The sequence below is a fragment of the Somniosus microcephalus genome, chromosome 4 (genome assembly GCF_052327205.1).
Source record: "Somniosus microcephalus isolate GS21.2 chromosome 4, FLI_Smic_1.0, whole genome shotgun sequence".
In the NCBI taxonomy this organism is placed as follows: Eukaryota; Metazoa; Chordata; class Chondrichthyes; order Squaliformes; family Somniosidae; genus Somniosus; species Somniosus microcephalus.
Window position 1 is genome coordinate 182,362,158 of NC_140990.1, and position 20,121 is coordinate 182,382,278.

General features: G+C 43.5%; 1 protein-coding gene across 1 annotated transcript in view; it reads right to left on the reverse strand.

Moving 5' to 3' along the window:
• agap1 (ArfGAP with GTPase domain, ankyrin repeat and PH domain 1) overlaps window positions 1-1,829 on the reverse strand; it is a 585,448-nt gene extending 583,619 nt beyond the window's left edge. Inside the window, exon 1 of the mRNA XM_085984196.1 lies at window positions 1,700-1,829. Coding sequence (XP_085840322.1) covers window positions 1,700-1,829 — 130 coding nt within the window. The remainder of the gene's footprint in view (window positions 1-1,699) is intronic.
• Between the last annotated feature and the right edge of the window lie 18,292 nt (window positions 1,830-20,121).

Sequence of the window (20,121 nt, forward strand, 5' to 3'; positions counted from 1 at the left end):
CGCAGATGTGGAGGTGAACTGGAGGCACTCGGCCTAAATCAGTCAAGGTGAGTCCCACATCCACCACTAAACACTGGGCAGTGTCGTGGCTGTTTCCAGACAATTACTAAGTGCATTTATTTAAAATGAAGCTGCGTACCCATTAAATGTTTCCTCTAGTATGCATCAATTCAGGGAAGTGTTTCTCCCCCCTTGCCCATAACCCAGTGACCAATGTTGCATGTCATCACAGGTGCCAGCTTCCACTTTCCTCACTCAACGGGCCATTCTTCATGTGTCAGGCTAAGCAATGAGTATTAGTAGTTATTTCACTGTGAGGAGCATCACGGCTGAGGCTTTCACCACAGAGGTACTCTCCAGTGGATGGTGATGTGGGACTGGGAACTTTTGGCTAGGTTTTCCACTCCCAAGCCCGGGACACAGAGACTCCATTGTAGCACCCAAGTGACTACCATTCCATAGGAGAGTAGCTAACTCAGCACAGGAAAAGGTTGGAACTTGGAACTGTCTTGGCTCAGTCACACCTTGTGGTGCATCTACCCACTGAATAATCCCAGAGGATTTTTTTATTAAAGAAACAATTAAAAAACAAACCCTGATGTCACACAAGGAAATGATTTCCTCCTCTACAAACACAATGCATTCTGAGTTCAGCGAACCCCATCATTTGCAGATTTGAAAAGAATTAAAGATCATTATTTAAAACCACTCCAAGGAGTTGAGTGCTTAACCACAAATTGCATTGCCTTCAAATTTCAAGTTAATAATGATACAAATAACCACAGATTAGAAATGATATAATTTCCCCCATGTTGTAAGTTATAAATGTTGCCTAGGCAATGGTTGCTTTTAGAAAAGGTGCCCCAAGTCTCAGTGTTAAAGAAGTTTGGATGTTTTGATCAATGTCCAAGATGAAGAGGATTACTACACTGCAGTGCGATAGAGTTCACCTAAAGTATGGTCGAGTTATCGTCACAGGCTGCGTGCAGGAGCCACACCCAGACACTTACAGTGTACTGCATGTAACTGGTGCAGAAAGAGCTAGCTTGTTTTCTTAGAGGGCAGACTGGTAAATCTGGCAGAGATATACGGTCATAGAATTAAATATTCACACTAGCTCCATGACTCATGCATAAAGCAGCCTGTGAATTTAATACTTCAACTCCAGCTCAGGAAATTGTCAAAATGGCAGCCAGCCATTGGTGGAGACAGGTGTTAATTATGGATGGGGTGCAGATCTACGCTTGCTAAATACCTTCTGGTACCGTGTTTAAATGGGTACTCTTCACATGTAAGCTTAGATAGTGACTTCCTGCTAATGATTAGACCTCAGAGGGCATGGTGCCTTTTCCTGATCTTCATTCACTTTCTAACAGGGATCAAGAGAGGAAATCCTTGGTTGATTTTCAGCTCCCTACCCCATGGGGTTTCAGCTAACTGCACAAACTGGGGCTCGAAGCGGCCAGCTCCACAGTGGGTACTGCCTTTACTCATTAGGTTATTGGGGAATACCTGGTCATCTTACTCGTGTACTAAACTGATTGATCCCTGTTTTACTCTGTATCCTCATCTGTACATTAGAGTATCAATAGTTGATCCATATGGTTGCTGTAACATACTCAAGTCAGCATCTATACATATCCATGTCTCAGTACTGCAACAGAAACAGATCAGTAAAATGTAACTGCTCCTTGCTTACCTTCAGGCGACTCTTCCTGGACGTAGGTCCCCGTCAGGTACCGATGGACCAAGGCTGACTTGCCACTGGCTAAATTACCCACGATCCCCTGAAAAGGCAAACGCAATGTCAATGAGATGCCATTCCACATTGGGGACAGCATAGGAAGTGTTGCTTCAAGAAGTACCACTCTGAACATCATGCACTGTATAAGCAACACAAGTCAGTCATTTTCATTCGAAGTTTCCAACGTGAACGCACAAATTTAAGTACCAATGTTCAGTCTGGTTAATGATTTCACTTTGAAGGGCAGTAGCTGTAACCTCCAGAACGTACCACGGGAAAATTCAGCACCCTGTTTAAAAATTGTTTCCATGGCTTCTAGTAAAACAATAGTTGAATGTCTCAATGTAATTCTACATAAAGTAACAACAGGGCAATTGATCCCATTTCTGGCCTAATGAGATGAGGGTAATTCAAGTAATACTGTGGTTGCCGCAAAGCTTTAAACAAGACCCTTGAAATCCTGTGTACAGTAAGCATTTAGGTCAATACGCAGTAAGGTTGCCAAGGGTTTAGTGGTTACTTTCAAAGTGTTCTCACTGGTTCCTTTATACTTACCATACTAGTAAAAAAAAAATGCAGCCCAATTCAGTCAAACCCTCGCTTGATCATGAAGACCAAACAGAACCAAAGAGCTCTAGATTTAGGTCAGAGCAGTCTGTGAGTTGTACAGTCCATTAAATGGCCGCTATTCAAGAAAGGGGAGAGTGATAAACCAGGAAACTGCAGGCCAGTCAGCCTAACAGTGGTGGTGAAGTTATTGGAAACCATTATCAGGGACAAAATAAACTTTGATTTGGAAAGGCATGGGTTAATCAAGGAGCGCCAGCATGGATTTGTTAAAGGCAAATCGTGTCTGACTAACTTGATTGAAATCTTTGATGAGGTAACAGAGAAGGTTGATCAAGGTAGTACAGTCGATGTATATATGGACTTTCAGAAGGCATTCTAGAAAGTGCCACACAGGAGGCTTGTTAAGAAGATGGAAGCCCATGGCATTAAGGGGAAAATAGTGGTATGGATATGGAATTAGCTCAGTGAAAGGAAGCAAAGGATGGTGGTGGTGGATGAATGTTTTTCAGAATGGGAGGTGGTTTGCAGTGGTGTTCCCCAAAGGTCACTTTTGGGTCCATTACTCTTACTCTTTTAATTTTTATAAATGACCTAGACTTGGGTGTAGGGAGCAGCATTATATAGTTTGCAGATGATACAAAACTTGGCAACATAGTAGATACTGATGAGGATAGTTGTAGACTTCAGGATGGCATAGACAGGATGGTGAAATGGGCAGAAGCATGGCAGATGGAGTTCAATGCAGAGCAGTGTGAAATGATGCATTTTGGGAGGGCTAACATGGAAAGACAGTATACTATAAATGGCACAACTTTAATAAGTGTAGATGAGCAGAGAGACCTTGTCCATATACACAAATCCTTAAAGGTGGCAGGGCAAATTGATAAGGTGGTTAAAAAAGCATATGGGCTACTTGGGTTTATAAATAGAGGCGTAGAATATGAAAGCAGAGAACATGCTAGATGGGTTAATGGAGTGCCAGCATGGATTTGTTAAAGGCAAATCGTAATTGACTAACTTGATTAGTTAGGCCTCAGCTGGACTATTGTGGACAATTCTGGGCACCACACTTCAGGAAAGATGTAAAAGGCCTGAGAAAGGGTACAGAGGAGGTTTACCAGATGGTACCAAGGATGAAGGACTTCAGTTATGAGGAGAGGTTGGAAAAGTTATGACTTCTCCTTGGAACAGAGAATATTAAGAGGTGACCAAGTAGAGGTTTTCACGATGTTGAGAGGTTTTGACAGAGTAGATAGAGGAAATACTACACCCTCTGGAGAGTGGGTCAATAACCAAAGGTCATAGATTTAAAGTCATTGGCAAAAGATATAGAGGGGAATATGAAAGTTGTCGGGATCTGGAGCACTGTACATGAAAAGGTGGCGGAAGCTGATACCATAAATAATTTTAAAAGGGAGTTTGTCAGGTAATTGAGGTTGAGGAACTTAACAGGGTTACGGACAAAAAGCGGGGGTGTGGGGCTAAGCACGACTGCTCTTTCACAGAGCCAGCACAGGCACGACAGGTCGAATGGCCTCCTTCTGTGCTGTAAGTTCCTATGATTCAAGAAGTCTAGTGTACTGAGCATGGCTGCTGATTGCAATTACTACTTAGAGAAAAATGTACGTCTAGAAAGGGTTCTGTACTTATAATATGAACGGTGTCAGCCGTGGCTCAGTGGTAGCACTCTCTCCTCTGAAGGTTGTGGGTTCAAGTTCCACTCCAGAAACTGAAGTACAAAATCTCAGCTGACACTCCAGTGCAGTACTGAGGGAGTGCTGCACTGTCGGATGAGATGTTAAACCGAAGCCCCGTCTGCTCTCTCAGGTGGACATAAAAGATCCCATGGCACTTTTTGAAGAGGAGCAGGGGAGTTATCCCCGGAGTCCTGGCCAATATTTATCCCTCAACCAACATCACAACAATAGATTATCTGGTCATTATCTCATTGCTGTTTGTGGGATCTTGTTGTGTGCAAATTAGCTGTCACATTTCCAACATTTCAACAATGACTACACTTCAAAAGTATTTCATTGGCTGTAAAGCGCTTTGGGACGTACTGAGATCATGAAAGGCGCTATATAAATGCAAGTTCTTTCTTTTAAAGTGCTTTTTAGTGATATTGTGCCTCAGCACTAGCACGGTACTACCACTGCAAATGGCGCCTGATGGTGTAAAGGATGTACAAAAGTCTGTGGCTCCAATGTTGTTCAGGACCTGAGCTTTATTGGGTCCCAAGGGTGGCTGTCAAAGGCGAGCAAAGTGGGAGGGTAAAGCAAAGAGGCCCACAATAAGCCCTACAATCGGCAGAGATCAACAAATTAAACAGGATTGCAGGTGGCCTTTTGAGCACTGCTCTCCTGGCGCCCCAGTAAGAATATAAAAGTGCCTTTAAAGTAATTAGACTGAATTTCAACAGTACAACTGCTGTGCAGCTGCGTGATAAACTACAGGGAGCATTAATAGCCCATCCCCCTACCCAATTCCTTTCTCTTTTCCCCTTTAGAATCCTTGGGGTTATGCTCTATCCTATGGCCTAAGGGGGCAGGCAGTCAAACTGCCTCGTATCTTCTGTCCTGTTGTGTAACTGGTTACTGCGTGGTACACACAAATGACCTAGCGTTGTGAAAGGATACAGCTACCCTCCTTCTCTGCCCGCCAATCGCCCTTCAACTGTGTTAGTTAGAAATATACGGGATTCTCCTGTAAACCCGGAATGGACGACCAGCAGGAATCCAGGGTTTTTTTTTTACACACACACACACAGCAAGAATTTCAGCTGTGGACTAGGTACAAAACGTAACCTGCTAAAGCAGCTTTCGGCCACCAAACATTTAATCAGCAGGACTTTTTCGGTTTTCCTGTACAGTTGAATAGCACTGAACTGCACAATATAACCATTTACAAATGGTATAAACATCAGTTGACACAAGATTCCTGAGCCTTTCCAAAGCAGGATCGTGGCACTGAATCTGCTTGTTCTATGGCAGGAGGCTGGGTGATGGGCTGCTCCATCAGCCATGAAGCGGGAGCCATGGATTCATGCCTGGAACCTTGGGCTTCCTTTCACTTTTGCTCATCACCTTCTTACTCCTCTCCTTTGCAAAGGCTGTCGATGGGGTGCAATGCCCGACTAGCCTTTCCGAATTATTGTCCCTCTATTCTGACAGTCACTTTTAATTGTCCTTTTCTTTCAAATTTCATTTACACGTAATTTTTCCTGTGCCACATGATGAATGTGTGTCCTGCACCTGTCCAAATCTGCACTTGATCCAATGCAAATGAGCTAACCTCAGAAAATATGATCTTTTTTTCCCCATGTCAATCTCTGCTTGCTGATTTTGCAGTAGTTCCTTTTATTCCACAATTTTAACACTAAAAATGTGTTTTTTTAAAGCTCTTGTATATGTCTGAGAAGAAATGAGAAGACTTCCCCCTCTTCCTCAATTAAATTGTTCTTTTTAATCGTGACATTGCTTCATCTCGATTTCTTAAATAATTCTCTTATGATTCCCACACCTCAATTTCTAACTGCTAGCTAAACACCTGAGCTGCGATGCTAAATTTTAGTACTTCAAACCAAGCATGAAAGTTCACATTTCAAAGATGAACACGGTAACTTTAGGAAACGCCAGTCTCTGTGTGGTTTAGCGAGGCTGGGAACTGCCCGCTTCGCTCCTCACTAAATTAGCCAAACCAATTTTCTGCTTCCCAGTCAAAATACAGAACAGAAGCAGATTTCACGAGGAGGAAAGGAATCAATTACAACCCCAGAATGATCACTAAAACAGCAGATATCTATTCCAATCATTTGTAAACACTCCGCAGTCTTAGCATCACATGCGTTCAGTGCCAGATTTATTACGTATAGTGCTTTTAAAAAAATGGCATCCCTTGGAGCATTTTAATCCCACGGGTCAGGAGTCCAGTTAAATAAAAAGAATGCACACAAGGTGCCAGCCATACGAAGTGTTACAGCTTACTGAGTCAAGGAGCCGTGCCAAGTACATCAGGGCTGTTGGCTCACCTGTTGATTCAACCTCTAGTTAAACTGAGACATGTTTGACACCGAGGGCTGGAATTTGGCAAGTCAATAACGCGGCAAGCCAAAATGCAGAATTTTAAAAGAGTGGAATTTGGGAATTGGCACTGTCTGAGCAGAATCTCCAATTACATTGCGTTGCTGATACCAGTGAGCCATCGCACGTTCAGCAATTCAAATACATTTTAAAATGGATTGCTTCTGTGTGAAATAGTGATCACAACATCGTTGGGTCCAAAGATAATGGTACTGAACTGAAAAAAAGCCAAAGTTCAATGCGGTAAGAAAGGCTCTGGGCCAAAATTAAATCCTGATTGGAGTGATTCAAACAGGGAAGTACAGGAGAGACATGCATGAATTGGAGACTCTGGAAAGGAAAGGGAGGTTGCTGATGGGCAGCAGTTTGCAAGGACAGAGGGGTTGAGGGTGGGTTTTTTGAGGGGGGGGGGGGGGCTGGGTGTTGACAGTATTGAAAGGGGGATTGTGCCCGAGGAGAGGGAACCATTTACAATATCAGCTAGCATAGGCACCAGGAAGGGAAAGTATGAGATGGTTAGATTATTAAATAAATATATTCTCACAAGGTAACAACGAGGCATATCGAATAATAGCATCCTCTGGATCAATAGAGATTAAAACTACACAAACTTAAAAGGGAGGAAGAATCTAAAACTCGGGCTAACAATACTAAAGAAAATCATGAGCCTAGAAAACGTAGCAGTGATTAGAAGGGCAAAAGGGGAATATGAAGAAAAGCCAGCAGATAACATGTAAGGAGACAGCAAGGGCTTTTAAAGCACATTTAAAGTAAACAACTAGTTAAAGAGAGGGTAGGACTGCTTAGGGATGAAAGGGGAATCTAATTGTGGAGGATGGAGGTATGGCAGAGATATATTAAACTGTTCTGGGTCGCACCATTCTGTCTCTAAATACACTGAAAACTCCTGTCAGGCTATGTCAAAGGGAAAACCCAGGTGAACATGTATCTTCAGTACCAGTTATGCCTGTAGGTGGCAGTGTAAACAGGCAATTCCATTTAACATGCATTATGGTAATATTAGGGAAAAAGCAGCAGGTTATATATGTCAACTGCTACTCAATTTTTGTAAATTATCCTGAACATCCACACAGGCCAAATAGTGAGTCTATAGCAGCCAATTACTAGAAGGAGTCTCTGTAACTTCCAGCTCTCCAAAATTCACTTCCAGCTCTCCAAACTCAATAAATTTTGCTGTATATTCCTACAAGGAAAAGTTAGTCCTCTATTCATAGAAGCTCAATCTTTACTTCTTTCCTAAGATAATATTTTGTGGCTAATTCTGGTGTGCATGAAGTTTCTCTTCCTGTAAACCTTGAAACAGGTCCTTTAAGTTTCCAGTTAGGTATGCAAGGCTGGGGAGAGGAAAACCTTAAGGTGTCAACTGCGGCTCAGAGGTAGCACTATCATCAGAAGGTTGTGGATTCAAGCCCCATTCCAGAAACCGGAGCACAAAATCCAGGCTGACACTCCGGTGCAGTACTGAGGGAGTAGTGCACTGTCGGAGGTGCCGTCTTTCGGATAAGACGTTAAATCGAGGCCTCGTCTGCCCTCTCAGGTGGACATAAAAGATCCCACGGCACTATTTTGAAGAAGAGCAGGGGAGTTCTCCCCGGTGTCCTGGTCAATATTTACCCCTCAATCAACATCACTAAAACAGATTATCTGGTCATTATCGCACTGCTGTTTGTGGGAGCTTGCTGTGCGCAAACTGGCTGCCGTGTTTCCTATGTTACAACAGTGACTCCAGTTCAAAGGTACTTCATTGACTGGATAGTGCTTTGGGACGTCCTGAGGTTGTGAAAGGCGCTATATAAATGCCAATCTTTCTTCTTTTTACTTCTAATTTTCACTCTGTGCTGCTGGGAAGTGCAGCCTGCCTCTACTCTGTGCCTCTCACACTGGTACGGTTGAGAATAGGAGCTCAGCACTTGACACAAACCCATGCCCTACTACTCCATATTACATGCTTGTGAGAGCTCCAACATCCTACGCTATCCCCAACAAGATTAAAATGCACATACATATCCCAAGACAGTACGCCCACTTCTCAGGCAATAATCTATTTTCTCGAGCCAGAGTAAACAGAATGAAGCAGTCATTTACAATGAGACCTGGGTCACTTTTTCACACTGGGGTTTTTGGACCTACCAAGCATCAGCAATGTTTGTGGTGCTTAGCTGCCCAGTGTCCTACAACTTTACAATATAATTCCAAATCAACGTACTCTAAAAGAGTAAGCATTGCAGCTGGTGGGAGAGGGTCCATATTCCCAGGCTTCAAAATTAACTGTGCTCATAAAGAAATTATTTAGTATTAAACCAAATAGTTGCAGAATGACTTGTCAGATGGGCTAATGGCCACATTCCAACACCACATGTTCACTGAAAGAAAAGAAAGACTTGCATTTATATAGCGCCATTCATGACCTCAGGACGTCCCAAAGCACACTGCAACCAATTAAATACTTTTGAAGTGTAGTCACTGTTGTAATGTAGGAAACGCAGCAGTTAAATTGCGAACAGCAACGTCCCACAAACAGCAATGTGATAATGACCAGATAATCTGTTTTAGTGATGTTGGTTGAGGGATAAATATTGGCCAGGAGAACCCCCCTGCTCTTCTTCGAAATAGTACCGTGGCATCTTTTATATCCACCCGAGAAGGCAGGCGAGGCCTCGGTGACACATCTCATCCTAAATACAGCACACCCTTGACAGTGCAGCACTCCCTCACTACTACACAGAGATGTCAGCTTAGATTTTGTGCTCAAGTCTCTGGTGTGGGGCTTGAACCTATGACCTTCTGACTCAGAGGCGAGAGTGCTACCAACAGAGTTACAGCCGACACTGTTAATTGCACTGAGCTCTCCCACTAAGCAAACATGTTTTGCAAACTACTCCAATGGCATTGAATATGCACTATAGATAGTTGCAATAGTGCCCTTTCACATTGAAGTGCTTTAAGAAGTTTGACAAACAATTATTTTTTTGTGTTGCAGGTTCTTTAAACAGTTAATGCTTTTTTAACTGAGGATTTGTGACTTCTGTCACCTACTGCTCTTTCGGAATACTACATTTCTGTTTGAATCCTTCTTGAAACTAGAAATAAATGTTGACTCCCCGATTAACATTCCTATTCCAAAATCAAATAACCCGCCATGCAATCAAATGATACGTGTAGTGCCGGCAACATAACAAGTAAACTTTCCGTTTAATGTTATGATCATAAGAATGTGATCAGTGTAATATAACTGATTAAGGTATATTGGAAGCAGAAGCTCGTTTTTCTATGGTTGTGTCTTCCTTTATACAGATTATATGGGAGAACACTCAGGTGATTTATTTCCAAGGGCTCCTTGGTGAAGTGCTCCTGAGGGAGCTTGGTACTAAAAAATTTTGGTATTTATATTAATTACTAATGTCATAAAATGTTATGCATGTACCATGCCTTAATGTATGGTTGCAGTTTTGGTTAAAATTCTTTGGGTTGTACAGAGAACTGAAAGGCAGAGAAGCATGCATAACAGGCTCCCTGATAGCTGAAGTGGGTCTTTGGTTTGATCTGTGCTAAACAAGTTGACCTCGGCTGGCAGTGGCAAATGTGCCTCAGTGCCACTGGGTTTGGGAAGGGAGAACTGGGCCAAGATACCTCCTGCTGATTGCTGCGTGACCCCTGCCAGAAGTGTGGACATTGGATGAAGAGCTACGTGAGGATGTCCCACAACTGAAAAGCCTGTTGTCAAGCAGCACACATGGCTAATGGTCACATACACACCACATTGTACAGTACATCACTCTTGTGTTTGTTGACCTACATTGGCTCCCGGTCCAGCAATGCCTCAAATTTAAAATTCTCATCCTTGTGTTGGATTCCCTCCATGGCCTCGCCCCTCTCTATCTCTGTAACCTTCTCCAGCCCTACAACCCTCTGAGATCTTTACATTCCTTCAATTCTGGCCTCTTGCACATCCCCGATTTCCTTCGCCCCACCATTGGCGGCTGTGGCTTCAGCTGTCTCGACCCCAAGCACAAGAATTCCCTCCCTAAACTTCTCTGCTTCTCCACCTCTCTCCCTTCTTTTAAGGCGCTCCTTAAAACCTACTTCTTTAACCAAGTGTTTGGTCATCTGTCATGTGGCTCGGTGTCAATTTTTGTCTGATAACACTCCTGTGAAGCACCTTGGGACGTTTTACTATGTTACAGGTGCTATAGAAATGCAAGTTGTTGTAAGTACAAACAATACAGTTTGTGTTGGAGCACAGTATAAGCCAACAGCAGGGGCTGGGGGGAGGCGCTTTGAAGAGACTACGGATTACTACACAGGCAGTCAGTACAATACATTGGAATACTGACGACTAATCCTGAACCATTCCCACAGCAGCTTTACTGGATTCTGTATCTGTTGTTATCCTTTCTTATACCTCCCCCTCCTTGTGCTCCACTGCCAGGTTGAAATGAACAAATACTTACAGCTATTCTACAGCAGCATGTGCAGGCTAAAAATGTTCATCTTTTTCAAAGGTTTATTTAACATTGCAAATAACAGCCAGCAACTTCAGTGATTTTTTTCTGCTAATTTTAAAAAAAATTGTAGCAACATGAAAGTGATATATTTATTACCAAGTGTCTCAAATCAAAAACAAAAATTCCATAAATAATCAGAATAGTAGTGATTTTTTTTGGAGCAACTGCTGTGTAAATACCAGTTGGCCAAAGACCTTGCTTTTGGAAAGTGACCATCTCTGCGCAGTGGTACAAAGTAGCCTGCGTGTAAAATAATGTTAGACTCTGACACTAGTCAGAGTGGCTTGACCTATAACCTACAACTGCTGTGATTTATGATCCACTGCTCCTGCATAAGTGGGGAAAGGAAAGCAAAGAAAAATAGCTGGACCCGAGCGTAACAGATGAGTTTTGGGAATAAATGCCATTAAAATTAACAGGGCCTGGGAGGCAAAACTGTAAAATACAAGGACCCTGACACTGAGCGGGACAAACGGACATGATTGATGAATGCAATTAGAATTTTCAGGAGATGATGTAATGGAGAGGAAAATATAAAGGAGAGTGGAAAATAGATAGGAAAGTGAAAGTAAGATATAACAACACTAACTTTAGAATTAATGAGAGAGATTAGGACCCAGACTTGGAGATCTCACATTGAAAGAAGTAAGAAATGATTCGATTCTTCAGCACTAACACCCCTCACCTTGATGATCACAGACCTCAACCAAAAAATGTAAATTTCACTATATCTGATCAAAGAAAGTAACATCTAGTTGTCTAAGTGATATTTTGAATCTAAATACAGATGCAAGATTCTCTACCACCAAATTCAACTCTACAGAATAAAGAGCATAAGCAATCAACAACAATAAAATAATCCCCTTTGGCCAAAAGCTTACAATTCTGACCAGAATATTATTTGTCTCAATTTTTCATTTGGAATCACATGACTTGTGCAAAACCAGTACAGAAACAGTGCAAAATCCCAGGCTTGATAAAGAAAACACAAAAGGTTTTCTAAAGCATCATTGCAAGAGAAACAAAATGACTTTCAGGAAGAACAAAAATCTTTGTAGCTAAGGACCATCAGCCCCTCTATATCTCCCTATCCTGATGGGCCACTCATTCGATCTGTATAATCAGGAATGGAGACACAGTCCACTGATGGTTAGATGTAGGCTTTTAGGTCCAGCCCATCTTGGAGCATAAAATCAATGTGCCACTGTTTCTGATTTTATACCAAATCATCTCTCCAAACTGGCTGAAAGAAAGCAGATCTCCATTTTAACAGGTAAAAACTACCATCTGCTCAAGTTTAAATTTTCAAACGAATGACTGAATAAATGGAGTGCATCACTCACCATCAAATTTTAGTGGTGAGTTCGGTAAAAGGATGCCAGTCTTAGTCCAAGTTAAACGATAAACCCAGTAATTAACAATGGAAACATGACTCAATTCATCAAGGCGATATTATGATCCAAAGAGCAGAATGCATTCCTTGGCCCAGCCTCCTTTGTACATTAGTTATTGCGACATTAATAATATAACCCATTTCAGAGAAAAGAGCACCTCTGATTTATTGGATCTATAACAGAAGCAGAAAGGAACAGTAAGGCTCATTGTTGCTTTACAATATTTTACTGTTGCATATACCTAGAAGATAGCATTGTCTGGATTCCTTACAGTACATTACAGTGATCCATGCTCATAGAAAACACCCAAATCAAAAAAACTCATTTTTTGAGAGACAAATTACTGAAATAAGTCGTCTGACTCTCAGAAATTTCAAACAGACCAGTAACAACTTGCATTTATTTTTTTTAAGATAGGAGCAGGAGTAGGCCATTCGGCCCCTCGAGCCTGTTCCACCATTTAATGAGATCATGGCTGATCATCCAAATTCAGTACCCGGTCCCTGCTTTCTCCCCATATCCCTTGATCCCTTTAGCCTTAAGAAATATATCTAACTCCTTGAATATATTTAATGAATTGGCCTCAACTGCCTTTTGTGGTAGAGAATTCCACAGGTTCACCACTCTCTGGGTGAAGAAATCCCTCCTCATCTCAGTCCTAAATGGCTTACCCCTTATCCTTAGACTGTGACCCCTGGTTCTGGACTCCCCCGCCATCAGGAACATCCTTCCTGCATCTAGTCTGTCCAGTCCTGTTAGGATTTTATAAGTTTCAATGAGATCCCCTCTCATTCTTCTAAACTCTAGCGAATATAAGCCTAATCGACCCAATCTGTCTTCATACGTCATTCCTGCCATCCCAGGTATCAGTCTGGTGAATCTTCGCTGCACTCCCTCCATGGCAAGAACATCCTTCCTCAGACAAGGCGACCAAAACTACACACAATACGCAAGGTGTGGTCTCACCAAGGCCCTGTACAACTGCAGCAAGACATCCTTGTCCCTGTACTCGAATCCTCTCGCTATGAAGGTCAACATACCATTTGCCTTCTTAACCGCCTGCTGCACCTGCATGCTTACCTTCAGCGACTGGTGCACAAGGACACCCAGGTCTCGTTGCACTTCCCCTTTTCCCAATCTATTGCCGTTCAAATAATAATCTGTCTTCCTGTTTTTGCCACCAAAGTGGATAACCTCGCATTTATCCACATTATACTGCATCTGCCATGCATCTGCCCAATCACCCAACCTGTCCAAATCGTACTGGAGTTTCTCTGCATCCTCCTCACAGCACACACGCCCACCCAGCTTTGTGTCATCTGCAAACTTGGAGATATTACATCTAATTCCCTCGTCTAGATCATTTATATATATTGTGAATAGCTGGGGTCCTAGCACCGATCCCTGCGGTGCCCCACTAGTCACTGCCTGCTACTCGGAAAAAGACCCGTTTATTCCAACTCTTTGCTCCCTGTCTGCCAACCAGTTCTCTATCCAAGTCAGTACCTTACCCCAATCCATTGTGCTTTAACTTTGCACGCTAATCTCTTATGCAGGACCTTATCGAAAGCCTTCTGAAAGTCCAAATACACCACATCCACTGGTTCTCCCTTATCTATTCTACCAGTTACATCCTCAAAAAATTCCAGTAGATTTTATAAATTCATGTTGACTTTGTCCGATCTTGTCACTGTTTTCCAAGTGCTCTGCTATTACATCTTTTATAATGGACTCTAGCATTTTCCCCACTACCGATGTCAGGCTTACCGGTCTATAATTCCCCGTTTTCTCTCCATCACCTTTTTTAAATAGTGAGGTTACATTAGCTATCCTCCAATCCATGGGAACTATTCCAGAGTCTATAGAATTTTGGAAGATGACCAGCAATGCATCTACTATTTCTAGGGCCACTTCCTTAAGTACCCTAGGATGTAGATTATCAGACCCTGGGGATTTATTGGCCTTCAATCCCGTCAATTTCCCCTAACACCATTTCCCTACAAATACTGATTTCTTTCAGTTCCTCCCTCTCATTAGGCCCTATGTTCCCCGACATCTCTGGGAGGTTATTTGTGTCCTCCTTTGTGAAGACAGAACCAAAGTATGTATTTAATTGGTCTGCCATTTCTTTGTTCCCCATTATAAATTCCCCTGATTCTGACTGCAAGGGACCAACGCTTGACTTCACCAATCTTTTTCTCTTCACATATCTTTCGAAGCTTTTACAGTCAGTTTATGTTCCCTGCAAGCTTACTCTCATATTCTATTTTCCCCCTCTTAATTAATCCCTTTGTCCTCCTTTGCTGGATCCTAAACTGCTCCCAATCCTCAGGTTTGCTGCTTTTTCTAGCCAATTTATATGTCCTCTCCTTGGATCTTATGCTATCGCTAATTTCCCTTGTTAGCCACGGTTGAGTCACCTTTTTTGTTTTATTTTTATGCCAAACAGGGATGAACAAATTCTGTAGTTCATCCATGCGATCTTTAAATGTTTGCCATTGCCTATCCACCGTCAACCCTTTAAGTAACGTTCCCCAATCCATCCTAGCCAACTCGCGCCTCATTCCATCGTAGTTTCCTTTATTTAAATTCAGGACCCGAGTCTCTGAGTCAACTACTTCACTCTCCATCTTAATGAAGAATTCCATCATATTATGATCGCTCCTCCCCAAGGGGCCTCGCACAACAAGATTGCTAATTAATCCTTTCTCATTACATAATACCCAGTCTAAGATGGCCTGATCTCTAGTTGGTTCCTCGACATATTGGTCCAAGAAACCATCCCGTATACACTCTAGGAATTCCACCGCCACAGTATTGTTACTAATTTGGTTAGCCCAATCTATGTGTAGATTAAAGTCATCCATGATAACTGCTGTGCCCTTATTGCACGCGTCTCTAATTTCCTGTTTAATGCCATCCCCAACCTCAGCGTTACTCTTTGGGGGTCTGTATACAACTCCCATTAATGTTTTCTGCCCCATGGTATTTCTCAGCTCTACCCATACAGATTCCACATCATCAGAGCTAATATCCTTCCTTACTATTGTGTTAATCTCCTCTTTAACCAACTATGCTTGTCCTTCCTGAATATTGAATACCCCTGGATGTTGAATTCCCAGCCTTGGTCACCCTGGAGCCATGGCTCCGTAATGCCAATTACATCATATCTGTTTACATCTATTTGCGCAGCTAATTCATCCACCTTATTAAAAATGCTCCTCGCATTAAGACACAAAGCCTTCAGGCTTGTTTTTTTTTCACACTCTTAGTCCTTTAAGAATTATTTATTGTAGCCCTGTTTGATTTACACCCTTGATTTCACTGCCTTCCACATTTGCTTTTCTCCTTCCTGTCTTTTGTTTCTATCCTTGCTTCCCTTTCCTCTGTCTCCCTACACAGGTTGCCAACCCCCTGCCATTTTAGTTTAAACCCTCCCCCAGAGCACGAGCAAACACTCCCCCCAGGACATCGGTCCCGGTCCTGCCCAGGTGCAAACCGTCCAGTTTGTACTGGTCCCACCTCCCCCAGAACCGGTTCCAATGTCCCAGGAATTTGAATCCCTCCCTCTTGCACCATTCCTCTAGCCACGTATTCATCTGAAATATCCTTCTATTTCTACTCTGACCAGCACGTGGCACTGGTAGCAATCCTGAGATTACTACCTTTGAGGTCCTATTTTTAAATTTACCTCCTAACTTCCTATATTCAGCTTTTAGGACCTCATCTCATTTTTTACCTATATCTTTGGTACCTATATGCACCACAACTGGCTGTTCACCCTCCTCTTCCAAAATGCCCTGCAGCCGGCCCGAGACATCCTTGCCCCTTGCACCAGGGAGGCAACATACCATCCTGGAGTCTCGTTTCCGGCCGCAAAAACGCCTATCTATTCCCCTTACAATAGAATCCCCTATCATTATTGTAATGTATGTACCTTTAAGGGGAGAACTACTTTTTACAGCTCCTGTATACTGTAGTACCGGCAGTGACCACACCTGTATATAAACCCTGAGTAGTGATCTGTATAGTTAGTTCTAGAGTAACCCTCATTCAGTAAACAACTGTTGAATCATTCCCTGCAGTCTGGTTGTCTAATTATTGAAGGGCACATCATCAAGATACACGGATCTAACAATTATAGTTCTCCCACTCTTTTCCCTCACGTCCTGTGCAGCAGAAGCACCCATGGTGCCAGGAAGTTGGCTGCTGCTGCCTTCCCCTGATAAACCATCTCCCTCAACAATATCCAAAGTGGTATATCTGCTGTATATAGCGCCTTTAACGTAGTAAGACGTCCCAAGACACTTCACAGGCACATTATCAAACACTGAGCCACATAAGGAGATAATAGGCCAGGTGACCAAAAGCTTGGTCAAAAAGATAAATTTTAAGGAACATCTTAAAGGAGGAGAGGTAGAGAGACAGAGAGGTATCGAGAGGGAATTCCAGAGCTTAGGGACTAGGCAGCTGAAGGCATGGCCACCAATGGTGAAGTGATTAAAATTGGGGATGCTCAAGAGGCCAGATTGGCAGGGTGCAGAGATCTTGGGGGATATGTTTGTAGGGCTTGAGGATGGTACGGAGATAGGGAGGGGCGAGGCCATGGAAGGATTTGTAAACAAGAATGAAAATATTAAAGTGGAGATATTGCCGGACCGTGAGCCAATCGAGGTCAGCGAGCACGGGGGCGATGGGTGAAAGGGACTTGGCGCGAGTTTGGATAAGCTCAATTTGTTTTTATTTGTTAAATGGAGACCTGCTTTCTTTCAACTAGCAGAAAATACAATTAGCTTCAATTAGTAACAGCTCACCAGTTGAAAATCATAAAATACCTTGAAGAAGCTTTACATTCTAGGTCATGGTGGACAGGAATTTTATATATAGTTTAATTTTCAGAAAGCTTTTGACAAGGTTCTACTTCAGTGATTCATGTCTAATGCAGGGAGTCAATAAACAGGGGTGCAAAGTGTTTGTAGTAAAAAAAAAATGTATTTGAGGTACTGGGAAGTATAGGCAGAAGGCAAATCGGAACTGGAGAGATAACTTTGCTGCTGTATTGGTTAAAAGCCTATCTGGAGGACTGTGTATTTCTGTTCACTGAATTTTTGGACAAACAGTATTGCCCTCGAGAGGGTGAGACGTGATTAACAATGAGGATTCTGGGCAATAGGAATTTAATATGAGGAAAAGTTAAGGATGATGGGGAAAAAAAACCTTAAAGTGACCTAATTTAACTTTTTATGAAGGAGATTGACAAAGTTGGTAGAACAGATCTAACAGCTCAAAACTGGACATCCGTGAGGCGCTGTGGACCATCAGCAGCAGCAGAATTGTATTCCACCACAATCTGTAACATCATGGCCCGGCATATCCCTCACTCTACCATTACCATCAAGCCAGGGGACCAACCCTGGGTCAATGAGGAGTGTAGAAGAGCATGCCAGCAGCAGAACCTAAAAATGAGGTGCCAATCTGGTGAAACTACATTCATGTTAAACAGCAGAAACAGCATGCTATAGATAGAGCTATGCGATACCAGAACTAATGGATCAGATTAAACCTCTGCAGCCCTGCCACATCCAGTCGTGAACGGTGGTGGACAATTAAACAACTAACAGAGGAGGAGGATCCATGAACATTCCCATCCTCAACGATGGCAGAGCCCAGCACGCGAGTGCAAATGACAAGGCTGAAGCATTCGCAACCATCTTCAGCCAGAAGTGCCGAGTGGATGATCCATATCGGCCTACTCCCGAGGTCCCCACCATCACAGAAGCCAGTCTTCAGCCAATTCGATTCACTCCAGGCGATATCAAGAAATGGCTGAGCGCACTGGATACAGCAAAGGCTATGGGCCAAAACAGCATCCCGGCTATCGTGCTGAAGATTTGTGTTCCAGAACTAGCCGCACCACTAGCCAAGCTGTTCCAGTACAGCTACAACACTGGCATCTACCCGACAATGTGGAAAATTGCCCAGGTATGTCCTGTCCACAAAAAGCAGGACAAATCCAATCTGGCCAATTACCACCCCATCAGTCTACTCTCAATCATTAACAAAGTGATGGAAGGTGTTGTCGACAGTGCTATCAAGCGGCACTTACTCACCGATGCTCAGTTTGGGTTCCGTCAGGACCACTCAGCTCCCGACTTCATTACAGCCTTGGTCCAAACATGGACAAAATGAGCTGAATTCCAGAGGTGAGGTGAGAGTGACTGCCTTTAACATGAAGGCAGCATTTGACCGAGTGCGGCATCAAGGAGCCCTAGTTAATGGGAATTAAGGGGAAGCTCGCCACTGGCTGGAGTCATACCTAGCACAAAGGAAGATGGTTGTGGTTGTTGGAGACCAATCACCTCAGCCCCTGAACATCGCTGCAGGAGTTCCTCAGGGAAGTGTCCTAGGCCCAACCATCTTCAGCTGCTTCATCAATGACCTTCCCTCCATCATAAGGTCAGAAGGGGGATGTTCGCTGATTATTGCAGTGTTCAGTTCCATTCGCACCTCCTCAGATTATGAAGCAGTCCGTGCCTGCATGCAGCAAGACCTGAAGTGGCAAGTAACATTCGTGCCTGGGATGGCAGGAATGACGTATGAGGAGAGATTGTGTCGATTGGGCTTATACTCACTGGAGTTTAGAAGATTGAGAGGGGATCTCATCGAAACCTATAAAATTCTGTCAGGTCTGGACAGACTAGATGCAGGAAGGATGTTTCTGATGGCCAGGGAGTCCAGAACCAGGGGTCATAGTCTAAGGATAAGGGGTAAGCCATTTAGGACTGAAATGAGGAGGAATTTCTTCACCCAGAGAGTGGTGAACCTGTGGCATTCTCTGCCACAGAGGGCGGTGGAGGCCAGTTCATTAAATATATTCAAGAAAGAGTTGGATATATTTCTTGAGGCTAAAGGGATCAAGGGATATGGGGAAAAGGCAGGGACAGGGTACTGAATTGGATGATCAGCCATGATCACATTGAATGGCGGAGCAGGCTCGAAGGGCCGAATGGCCTACTCCTGCTCCTATCTTCTATGTTTCTATAAGTGCCAGGCAATGACCATCTCCAACAAGAGAGAATCTAACCACCGCCCCATGACATTCAACGGCATTACCATCGCCGAATCCTCCGCCATCAACATCTTGGGGGCCACCATTGACCAGAAACTTAATTGGACCAGCCACATAAATACTGTGGCTACAAGAGCAGGTCAGAGGCTGGGTATTCTGTGGCAAGTGACTCACCTCCTGACTCCCCAAAGCCTTTCCACCATCTACAAGGCACAAGTGAGGAATGTGATGGGCAACACTCAAGAAGCTCGACACCATCCAGGACAAAGCAGCCCGCGTGATTGGCACCTCATCTACCACCTTGAACATTCACTCCCTCCACCACCGGCGCACCGTGGCTGCAGTATGTACCATCTGCAAGATGCACTGCCGCAGCTCACCATGGCTTCTTTGACAGCACCTCCTAAACCCACATACTTCTACCACCTACAAGGACAAGGGCAGCAGGTGCATGGGAACACCATCACCTCCAAGTTCCCTCCAAGTCACACACCATCCTGACTTGAGAAATATATCGCCGTTGCTTCATCATCGTCGTGTCAAAATCCTGGAACTCCCTCCCCAACAGCACTGTGGGAGTACCTTCACCACATGGGCTGGAGCGGTTCAAAATGGCGGCTCACCACCACCATGTTCTCAAGGGCAATTAGGGATGGGCAATAAATGCTGGCCTTGCCAGCGACGCCCACATCCCAGGAACGAATAAAAAAAATGGCAAAAAGTTCAAAATCCAGTGAGC